Genomic DNA, 12,278 nt, shown 5'->3' with positions numbered 1-12,278 from the left:
AAGGAGCGCGCTCCTCTCCCGAAGGAGCGACTGCTCTTCCTCAGCATCAGAACTACTCTGGGATTCTATGGGCTCAGTGTCCACCCTGACAGGTATAGTCTAAAAGATTATCTATCTGGGTGGCTGAATGTGTATCATTAAGACCCAGAAAAAAGGCACAATAATAATCTCTCCTTACATCTAATTTCTCACCAGTTCTCTGTAAAGGAACACATAAAATGAGAATAGCTCAGGGTTTCCATGTAGGGAAAAACCAAAGAACATTGCAGAGTGGACAAGGTGGATGGTCCACTATTTGTACTAGGTAAAGGTGATTTTGTGTTTATTTCTAGCATGATAGTGGTTTTGTTTTATGCCATAGAGGTTAAAATGTATAAACTATATCTTGCCTGTGGTTACAGGGTAAAAGAAAGTTAAAAGATAAGGTGCGTCCAAACCAGCGAAAGTAAGACTATGTGCACGTCTTGATTTTTTCCCTCTTAATAGTACAACTAATTGTCATTGAAAAGCTATGTTTTGAGTTTTTTGTGTGCATTTTTTGTTTGATTTTACTAAGAGATATTAATGCCTTTAGTGAACAATGTAAGATCGGTTTTACTAGTGATAAGCATAAGCAAAGCAGAAATTCATGTACCTGTCTCATGGGCAACTTGATATATACTATTAATCTGCTTTGCCTTGCACTAAATAATGACTTACACCACTGTATCTAAAGCAGGATCCAGTGTCTGATGAGCAACTCACCAACTTGAAACAAAATGGCTGGCTACCACAGGTCTTACAGGCCTGAAAGAGGACCAGAGTTGACTGTGTCCCTTCTGTGCAGTTTAAAAGCCCATTTGTGTATCACAGCTGTGTTTTCTAAAGGAAAGAGGAAAACAGCAATGTTAATGGGCTCTGCTGAACCCAGTGCTCAGGCTGTGAGTGGATCTGGAATTACCACAGAGATGTACACAGTGCCTGACAGCACTGGACTGTAAAATATCTATTTTCCTATCACCCAGTGTACCACTTTCTGAAACGTCAGCATGAGAATCCAAAGGACAAAGGTAACATTCTGTTATTATCTTGAACACAATGTTTTCTCCTTGTTTAAATGTCTGCCTAAAACGCCTCCCCTAGGTAAGACAGTGTAAGTCTATTGCATGATATTCTGCCTGATGACTATTCAGCATGCATTGTGCACTGCATGGTGAAATTTGGCTTGTGATATAATGTGATGGAATACTGTGCCTCAGAGGTTAAAGAGCTCTCTGAGTTTTCACAACACTTACCATGGAAGAAGTAAATGTGTATTACAAGGTCTGAGAAACTAAAAAACACACACCTTATTTTCTCATGAAGATATACATTAAAATATTAGAATCTTCATATTTGTGCTGGGCTAAAAATCTGTTTCATATATTGATTTCTTATTAGAATGGGTCTAATGTGAGAAATATTTCATATTAGAATGGGTTCAAATGTGAGAAATATTCACGTTAAGGTTCTTGTCCCAACAAATTGTATTGAAATCTATCAAAACCCATTGGGATCCCCACCACCCAGTGGGATCCCCACCATCAATCACCTCTGATTGATCTACCATGTCAGGTTCAGCACAGATGTAATGCTTGCTGCCTAAGAGATCAGGCACCACTTTAGGAATGCACACTCTCTCCTCTGCCTCACTTCCTTTCCCTTAACTGTCACTAAGAGAAACATTGATGGTGACTTTCAGAAAGGTTAACACTAACCAGGGTTCCCATTTAATCAGGATCTGAACCCAACATTAAACCTGGCTTCAGATTCTAATGAAATGGGAATCTGGGTTACCATTAATCAGAGTTCACGCTGGTGAATGGTTATGAGACACTTAACTAGTGAGGTCATCTTAAGTGTCTAGTATTTATCAAGATAGTGTATTTCAGAAATGGTTTGAAATCTCATAATTGTTCATAAGACATGTAGCTATAGACAGAGGCAGAAGTTCTCCAGAGGTATCTCATAAAATCAGTTGATGTGGAAGTAAGCAAAGTAATTTTAGATTCCATACTGACTGATTTCTTAGTGCTCAAAAATTATCATGAGAGTATGTGTCATTGATAAGGTTAATGTGGAGAAATGCAGTTAACACTGACTAGTGCCATAAATTCCAAAATGTGCACACCTGAACAAGAGCCTTGAGCCATCTTTTGCTGATTTATTAACTACTGTGATGAAAAACCCTCCAAAATGTAGGCTAACCATTAATAAACAATTTATTATAACTTGTTCCATAACTTGTTCCCTATCCCATTGTGAGCAGTCCCTATATAGCAAATAGTGAATAGAATGGGCAGCCAATGGGAGATGTGCTTTTGGGTAGAAGCTTATAATTTTCCAATTGATGGTCCTGTTAAAAATGTTTGAAAACAATTGCCATAAATTGATTTATAAGTATAACTAGGTTATTGTTCTCGGGCACTTCAAGTGTTAGAACTTTCCACTCTGAAAGCTCTTCCATTTTGGAAAATGCTCAGTGTGTGTGTTGTGAGGCAGTCATGTGTAGCTGACCTAGATGGGCATCATGTGACTCAGCATGTGGTCAGATGACCAATTAGAGTCTTACATGATACAGTCTGCTGACCCACAGAGGTATCAGATGGATAGGCTTTGTTCATAGTCAGCAACATATGGTCAGAGGCAGACCTGAACAGGGAATATTTAAGAAGGGAATTTCATATGAAAGTTGTTTCGAGAGGAGTTCTAACCAGGTTACTGTGCATAAGCTTCTAGGTAGACTAGCAGAGAGAGGCCAGTGTTCTCACAGGACTCCCATTCTGCAGCCTTTTTCTGCATAGCTGCCTAGGAAGGAGATGAGACTTGCAAATGAGGTTGTTTCTGCAGCAAGCTTTAGACAGCAAATTATCTTGGGTCAAGCCTACAACCATAACATTGCAGAACACCATGAGTTATTGCATTAACTAAAAAATAAAATCCAGTATTCATTGTGATCACTCTTTCATAAGTGTAACGGAAATTTACAGAACATTGGTGTGGGGTAGTATTGAACTTACCAACCATCCTTTCTCTTTAGACACTATATCTAAAAGGACCTATCGTTTTCAGGATTCAATACTTTAAATGCCTGCAGAAGCAGTATAATGAGCAGATTATTTATGCTCCTTATAGCTTTATCTGAGATAAGTGTATTTGAAACCAACATCAGAAAAAGAAACACCACAAATAAGCATAATGTAATTACAGAAGAATTACATGGTATTTGTGGTTATAATCTAAAATTGTTACCAGAAATTAGCTTTCTACTCTAAACAGTAATGTAATTAAAACTATAAATAATCTTTCAAGACTGGAAGAATATGCAGTATATGCTACAATATAACAATTATAATGCTCTGTATCCTAAAAATTAGGGCACATAATTGTATTTTATGTATTGAGCAATGGTTCACATTCTACAGTTTGGCTCCAATATGTCAGTAATGTAATAGGTCATAATATTTTTGAGCTTTTGTTGCTTTTCATGTTGCTTAATCCACGGTATCACATAGTAGCTAGCATGTGCCTCAGGCAAGATGTGGTTCTTTAAGGAATGGGGATTGCCAGCCACCAAGATGGCAATTAACCCTTCCTAGTTCTTCTGTAGATTCTCTTGTGATATAGGACATTTCCCCCCACCGGACTTGAGAAAAGGCATGGACGTCACTATTTATTTATAATTCTATTTCTAATCTGCACAGTAATCAATGTTCATTAGCACTGAGGCATGGGTAAGTTGTGTTGTCTTGAAATGGCAATCAGTGCCCAGGGCAGAGTCATAATGGGCTGGTTCACATGTAATGATAAGCCAGATTTAAAAGGGGGGGGGGGCGTATCGTGAACGAGACAACAGGTACATGTTGCCTGATCTCTCCCACTGTAAGCGAGAGCTTCTAAACAAAACATGGAGCTTCTGTCCGTGGTTCAGTTAGCAGTATGGATACTAATGAGCACGCTGCCTCATTCACAATAACCCAGACATTTTTTTAAAATCTGGGTTATCATTACGTGTGAACTAGGCCATGATAGCACAGCTATGTCAGCATTTTGCGTTCCTACATGGCATAGCTATAGAAGTGCTTTTATGATGGGCATGAGTTTCTGTGCCCCATTTCAAATGGCTGCTAGAGCAGCCCTGGATCCCCTTGGTGGGCATTGCATCTAAGATGCAGTACATTTGTGCTCCTTTGTATTGTGCTGCAAAATATGAATTAGGAATGATTTTGTATTTTGGCCTGTCAGTCATAAATTGCTTTATATATTCATCCAAATCAAAAAGGGCTTCTAGGGGACACTCTTTAACTTCCCATATTATTGTTTTTCAGGCTATTGCTAGACTTGGCCACCATATATTTAAAAACACTTGTTCAGGATCACAGCTTTTATTTTATTGTGTCCTGATCAATATTAATCTCAGACCAACTTTACTTTTAAAAACTCATTTTCTGTCATGAGGGTTAACTCTGGTGTTTTCTTAATTAACTTCCTAGGTCAACAATTGTAAATATGACATTGTCTAAGTAAGGGCTGGTTTTTAACATACTGTTCCAAACTTTAATCTAAGTGATCTTTTATTTTCCCACATTGGAATTGGAGGTAGTTCAGCAGGGATTACCTCTTATGTTTTATAGTTCTGGTGATGATGATGGTGATATTCCCCATTCAAGAAATGTATCTTAATTCACCTTGGACATAGAACATTGAAATCTCTGAACCACTGATGAAAAATATTGTATGCATTCTTAATGTAGCTTCTATAATTCCAGGATTCTTCTGCTCTGGCAAAGTCACTGAAAGCTCCTTTGCAATCTGTGTGTCTTTTCTTTTATCAGATGACTTTCAGGTAGTGATATACCTAGTAGGACTTGCTATGTATGAAGGATTTGCTATATTCAGCTAATAGATGCTGCCAGTGCTTTCCAATGAAAAAACTTTCTAAGTGAAATGCTACTGTGAACATAGCGGGGATGCTTCTGACCCTACATTTCTTATATATCTGTTTTTGAGAAACACTTTTAGAAGCAGTCAGGAGATCTCTGCATTTATGAATCATTATAATACTGAATGATTGGACATTAACTGTAGACACATGAATGGCAAGGAAGGTCTAGGGATTTTTCCCTGGCATGTGTCTCAGACTTGTGTCTGACTGTAAATACCCCAGCTCATATAGGAAGTGATTTATTGTCCAACAAGGGAGGCTGCATTCTCTGCTCATCATGCTAACAAAAAAATGACTTTATTTTGAAATCCTAACCCTTCAGATGCATTGCAAATAAAACAAAGAGATAAGAAAATATTGTCGCTAATAAACCATTTTATTTTCATATCTGCTGATGGCTGATGCTGTAGGTGAGATTTTATAGAAACAAAGCAATTATATGTTATGTAGGCACTTACCTTGAGGAGAGTCTTACCGTTCTCCCCACGTTGATATTCTGTAGTATGAAAAGCAATTCATATAAAGAATTGCTCATTTTTTAAAATAAATGTGTTTATCCCCAAAGGATACCTCTGCAAAGCATAAAACTCACAAGAAAAATGATTTGAGTACAACAATATTTTTCCACAAAGATCAACATTTGATTGAAAATCAAATTTGATGATGATGGTTGGAAAGTGACCTTAGTGATGTTGATTGATATAATATGCTATCAATAAATATGCTATCTGTTCAGTTTAGGGTGAAGGTTATCTTTCCATAAAGTATGTCAGAAGCTGTCAAAACCTTGCTATGAAGAGTGAATTTCAACAAGAACGTTTAAAATATTTTGTATGTTCTTTTAACGCACTAAAAGCCTGAATTTTATTAAGAACAGTCATTCATATTTGAAAAGAAAAATCATAAATTAATTGATATTGTGGATTTGGGCACAAATGTAACGATTTCTTTTGTGGTTTGGTTTGGTTTTTGTTAACCCAATAAGAGATGTTGCTTCTTCGCACAGATTTACCACTTTGCATCACTTATAGCAATCTCCACAGTATTGTTGGAATGGGTCTTTTGAATTTGTGCTTGTACAATATTTGTTATGCAGCCTTTTCTGTGAGCACAAACCTTCAGATCAATCACATGCAGACACTGCCTTCCAAATGTCTCATCAGCTCTTAAAACAAGCTCCGGTTCTTACAGTAATATTCTTTGTTCATTAGAAAGCCAGACTTGGACCTTCAGCTAACAAGGTGATATCTCCAATCGAAGACCGGAGCGGTAACATACCATCCAATAACCTTGATCAGGTTAAGCTGACAGATTTCAACTTTCTCATGGTGCTTGGAAAAGGAAGTTTTGGGAAGGTAGTAACCCTTGATAATTTATTCCATGTGCTTTGTTTTAAGGATTTTGCTTTTTCCCTTCTATTGATTATGCATATATGTATACATTTACACATACTAAAAAGCAGAATATACATGCATACATACACAAACACATAAACAGCAGTAAAAAAGAGTAATAATACAGAATGTTCAGGAGAAGGGAAAAAGGGAGGGATACAGTGTTTCTAGTAGTAATGTATGGCTGTGAGAGCTGGACTATAAGGAAGGCTGAGCGCCGAAGAATGGATGCTTTCGAACTGTGGTGCTGGAGAAGACTCTTACGAGTCCCCTGGACTGCAAGGAGGTCAAATCAGTCCATACTAAAGGAAATCAACCCTGAGTGCTCATTGGAAGGACAGATACTGAAGCTGAAGCTCAAATATTTTGGCCACCTAATGCAAAGAGAAAACTCTCTGGAAAAGACCCTGATGCTGGGAAAGATTGAAGGCAAACGGAGAAGGGGACGGCAGAGGATGAGATGGCTAGATAGCATCACTGATGCAATGAATATGGACTTGAGCACACTCCGGGAGAGAGCAGAGGACAGGAATGCCTGGCATGCTATGGTCCATGGGGTCACGAAGAGTCGGACATGACTGAACGACTGAACAACAACAACAACAACAACAGTGTTTCTGGTCCTTGATAAGGGAAGAAGTAAGTTAAACTGAAGTGGCAACTACTAGGTACAAGTGTTCAGAAAAGCAGACCAAATATCCTTGTAAGCAACTTCTTTGTGCTCATAATGATACAGGATGAGTTCAGACAAAGTTAGAGAATGCAAGTCCTCCATCCAGTGTTGCATTGAGGGTGACTGTTTTTCCTTCCAATGCTGGAGCACCATTATTATTATTATTATTATTAAATTTATTAATCGCCCATCTGGCTGGTCAACCAGTCACTCTGGGCGATGTACAACATACAATAAAACAGTTTAAAACAAAATTCTACAATAAAAACATTTTCTAAAATACCCTAACCCACCCCAAATGCCTGCCTGAACAACCACATTTTTAATGCATGATGGAAGCTCACTAAGGAGGGGGCATGACGGAGTTCCCTAGGGAGGGAGTTCTACAGAGTGGGGGCCACCACAGAAAAGGCATACCAAACACCTTCATAGTCCATAATTCCTGGCCTGGGATATAATTCAATAACACATGTGTGTGTTTAATTTATTAATACAAGCAAAGTTTCTAACATAAGGTTGTTGCTAATGCTTCACCTCAGAAAGGTCTTATTACTGGACAGCTCCACATCATGTGTATGAGATCCCACTTCGGCTCCACACTACCAGCAATTTGTGGAGGAGGATAATAATTTGTTGTGCAGCCTTTGTGGTGTCCAATAGGTTCAAAGTATTGATTTTTTATGGTGAAACACAGCTTTAAGTCAAAGAATGATTCCTTAATGGACAAGAGTGCTGTGGACATTGCTTGGGCCATATGTTGACATTCTTGCTCCCTATGGGCTGTTGTTTAAAAATGAATGAATGGCTGTTTCCAGGATATAAGGCAAATTTATCAAATCAAGCAAATTTATGAATTTGCAGAGGACCAAAGATCACCTGTGTTTGGTCAGATGGCTGGAGTATTTCAGGTATGGATCTGTATTTCTGGTACAGATTAACATATGCAATATCCCCACAGTCTGCCAAAAAGATGTCTACAGATATGACTCAAGTGCCAGATGACTTCAGCTCCAGATGACTCAAGCAACAAAATATAGTTATCCACTAAAGGAAACCCAGTCCCACCCCCTCTCCAAAAAAAAACCTTGTTAGAATCTCTACCCAATTTTATCTGGAGGGAGGAGATTCCATCTTGAGCCCAAGTAAGGTAGTAGCTCTGACTTTTAAGGACCATCAAAACAAAACAAAGGAAATTCAGGATGAGGGTGTAATTTCATACTACCCCATATATTGTCACTAGTTGTGATAAAGACTGAGGTCACAGAGACAAAGGAGGTGTGTGTGTGTGGTGGTGGTGCTGGTACTCAGAAGTAATAGTTTCCTGGGTTTAGATAATCTCAAAAGGCAACTTGACCAAAAACCAAAATAAATAAAAAATCACCTATTCATTTTTCAGTAAAAATATTCCAAATCTTAATGACGGTTATTTATTAACCAACACCATTGAATGCCCCTAATGTAATTAAGGCTGCAATCCTATAGACATTTATCTGGTAGTAAGCCTCATTGAACTCAGTGGAACTTACTTCTGAGTAGACACACCTAGGATTACACTGTAGAGGTACTAAATCCTGCCATTTCATAATGTAACCTGTGAGGATTGGGAGTAAGCGAAAAGTCATTTGAGAATGTTGTCTACATATTCTGCATATTCCTCAGTAGACTGAAATCTCAGGCTACTGAGATTTCCACAAGCAGATGGCCATGGAATTGCTACCATTTTGAGAATAATCCTACCCCATCCAAATGGCTACATGAATTTACGATTAAAATTAGAATTTGCAAATTAGGAAGATCCTTTAGTCTAGATAATGATGGTTTGGTTTGTCACAATGCTTTGAGAGTGCAATGAAATGAAGAATCTTATGAAACCTGTTAGCCACCAAAGGGGCTGCTATTCTTCTTTTGTCTTAATGATATTGTCTCCTGTTGTCTCCTAATGATATTATCTCCTTTTATCTCCTAAAATAATGTATAACGTCTACACCAAGAGACATGCAGATTGCTAGGAAAGGTGACTAGCTATTGAGAGCTGGTGGAGTTGTTAGTTTAAACTATTGTTTTTACATAAGAAATTGTAAAAAGAGCAGTAACATTTCTAGAGTTTCCATGCCAGTTAATAAAATCCCATATAGCTGGGAGCTGAATTACCAGGGCTCCTTGCCCATAGTCCTTATACAGAATCTCATGTCTCTTGCAACTGGCAAGATTTCCAACCTCTCCTTTATTTTTGTGCAGGTGATGCTGTCAGAACGGAAGGGAACAGAAGAACTATATGCAATCAAAATATTGAAAAAAGATGTGGTGATTCAGGATGATGATGTAGAGTGTACCATGGTTGAAAAGAGAGTCCTAGCTTTGCAGGACAAGCCCCCTTTTCTAACCCAGCTTCATTCTTGCTTCCATACTGTGGTATGTGTTCACACATGACCTTTATCTCTTCTGACTCTCTGACTGTTTTTCAGATGTCTGCCAAGGCTGTACTCTGATAGTAACATTTACTGTGCTCACATCACAGAGCTTCTAGGTTCTCTGAATACTTCAGTGAGACTAGAGGGCAATGATTATGTAGCTATAAGCAATGTATATGTAGCAGTTGAAATAAGGATAGAGTTTTAAATACATGGATGTATGTTTGTGAAGAGATGCTCTCTCTTTTTTGATGATGAACAATTCAATCCAAGTAGAAGTGCAGAGGCTCAGAGTTATGCAGTTGCTTTGCTTTATTTCGAAATGTGTGCCTCTAGTAGTTTTGCAGCAGGTAATTCAAACTTCAGATTAAGCAGGTGATGTATGAAAAAACTAGTGATGAGTTTAGACATGGATGTACTTGTCATGTGATGATGTCTGTAACATGAAGGGCTGGCTTGCATGTGTGCAATGGCCTTTGCAGATAAAATAGTACAAGCACAGATTTCATAGAATCATAGAATAGTAGGGTTAACTCTTAACATACATGGCGCTTGTTAAACAATTTTCCAGATGTCATTCCTTGCTCCAGCCTCCGTCTAATTCTACTTTCATTCTGGTAGTCCTGTATTCTCCCATGGGAGGCAGGGAAAAGAAATTTGCGTGCTCAATAGCCTGTCCTCTTGGGGCTTTTGCAAAATGTGACTTTCCCCCTCTTCTCCTACGTGGGAACTTCCTACATCTAAGTTACATAACAACTCAGGTCCATAGAATCATAGAATAGTGGGGTTGGAAGGGGCCTACAAGGCCATCGAGTCCAACCCCCTGCTCAATGCAGGAATCCAAGTCAGAACATCCCTGATAGATGGCTGTCCAGCCTCGTCTTGAATGCCTCCAGTGTGGGAGAGCCCACCACCGCCCTAGGCCAAGCGCCAAATTATGCCAAACTAGATGTGATGCTAATTGCATTTATATATTTTTTCTTATGTAAATAGCAGCCACAGGAAAGCCCAAGGAGGCTCAGGACCAGGGAGGGAGGAGCTTTTCTTTCCTCATCCACACAAAAATCAACTCTCCCTCATTGCTGCCAGCAGTGACTCCCTTTGAAATGCAAATAGCAGCTTCAGCTGGTTTTGTCAGCACAGTGGCAGGGAGAGAGAGTGTACTATCTCTCATGCAATGTCACTTTGCTCCTCAGTGGCCAGAGACTCTTTTGATGAGGAAACTGGAAGTAGGTTTGTAATAAAGAAAATAATATTATAGCAATAAGATTTTAAAAAATGTTCTGTATAACAGAATTGGACAGGTCATTAAGTAAGCCTGTTCAAAAAGTGTGGAATTCTCATCTAAAATTACATTATTTATATTAATAATTTAAAATATATTAATAATTTAAAATATTTTAGTAAGAGAAATCTTTATAACCTAAAATAATTCTTAAGCATTGTGGTTCACCCACATTAATAAAAATAATAAAATTTACCAGGGTCATTCATCTTTGAAACAATGTAAAGAAGGTTCTTTTTTCCTAAAAGTCTATAGAAGAATAAGCTTCGACATTGTAGCATTTTCATTAATGTTCCCAAGGCAAAATGACAAAAACTAATGGTTAAAAACTAGGCAGGCTAAATTAATGAGTTTCTGATACATTGTGTCTGTTCTAAATATACTTCACAATGCTTGACTGCGATTGAAACAAATAGTAGACACCAGGAGGGAGGTTTTAAGTGTAGCTCTCTAATTGCAAAGAGAATTTTACAAGTTCAATGTCACATTGTACCAGTAGATCATTTTCCTTTCTGCCAGCATACATTGAGCTTTACGATTAGCACAACATGCACCCATGTAGAACCTAGGTGACTGAGGGATTCCACCTGTGATGGCCCAGGTGCCGCCATACTTTCAGTGAACTGCAAAGATCTTACTTGGTGAAAACTTGGGGGCATCCATCCTGTAATGCGGGGATGGGGAATGCGTGGTCCTCAAGGCAGTGCTGCTGAACTGCAGTTCCTATCAGCCCTACCCAGCATAGCCAGTGGTGAAGGATTATGGAAGTTGCAATCCAGCATCTCGAGGGCCACACATTCCCCATCCCTGGTGTAACATGTCGCTTCAGCAAGCAGGCAGCATGTGCATCCGCCCTGCAGTGACTCCAAAGGTCACAGCATGATGGGGGAAAATCCACCCAAGGGTCTGGTTCAAACAGTTACCCAGCTGCCTGTAATCTTTGCATGAGGGAGAAAGAGGCACACACTCCTCCTTCCACCACACTCCTAGCATAATATGTGAGGGGTGGATGCTCAGCTCAGAAACCTGATTTGCTTGATGCTTCTCCCCGGGAAAGCAATGGGAAGGTCACGTGACATTTGCCTCCACGCTTCCAGGTCTGTGTGTGCAGCACCCACCTTGCATGTTACCTTAGTTTCATGGTGGACAAGAGCACCTGCTCTTGTCCCACACAAATAGATACCCGCCCAAGTAAGCGCTGCTCTTGCCCCTTCATTTTGTCACTCCTTGAGCCATATCTTGGTAAATGTGCAACTTAACGTATTGATTAACATGTTTTCTTGGCTGTAAATCTCTGATAAGTATGCTTCATGTGTGTGTATACAGAACCTAGGAGAAGAGGTGGGATCTTCAAAATTAATGTGGTAATCTTGATTTACTTATTTCTTAGAAATAAAAGGATTGGAAAAAGGCTTCCCACACCTCTCCTTATAGATAGGATCAGTAATAAGTATTGTTGTTGTCAAAACAATGATAAAAAGCAAATATGAGCTTTTCTACAGAACAGAGCTTTGATACTGTCTTTATTGTAGCTATACATTATTGTTATTGT

General features: G+C 38.8%; 1 protein-coding gene across 1 annotated transcript in view; it reads left to right on the top strand.

Annotated features, from left to right (window-relative positions):
- The window catches only part of PRKCA (protein kinase C alpha), a 296,418-nt gene that overhangs the window by 255,036 nt on the left and 29,104 nt on the right, over nt 1–12,278 (top strand). Inside the window, exons 9-10 of the mRNA XM_084837479.1 lie at nt 6,175–6,318; nt 9,269–9,442. Of these exons, the coding sequence (XP_084693605.1) occupies nt 6,175–6,318; nt 9,269–9,442 (318 nt within the window). The remainder of the gene's footprint in view (nt 1–6,174; nt 6,319–9,268; nt 9,443–12,278) is intronic.

The sequence above is a fragment of the Heloderma suspectum genome, chromosome 2 (assembly GCF_057233095.1).
Source record: "Heloderma suspectum isolate Gila_16-S chromosome 2, 16-S_ref, whole genome shotgun sequence".
Classification (NCBI taxonomy): Eukaryota; Metazoa; Chordata; class Lepidosauria; order Squamata; family Helodermatidae; genus Heloderma; species Heloderma suspectum.
Note: the sequence above shows the minus strand (reverse complement) of the source record. Positions and strands in the feature narration are given on the sequence as shown.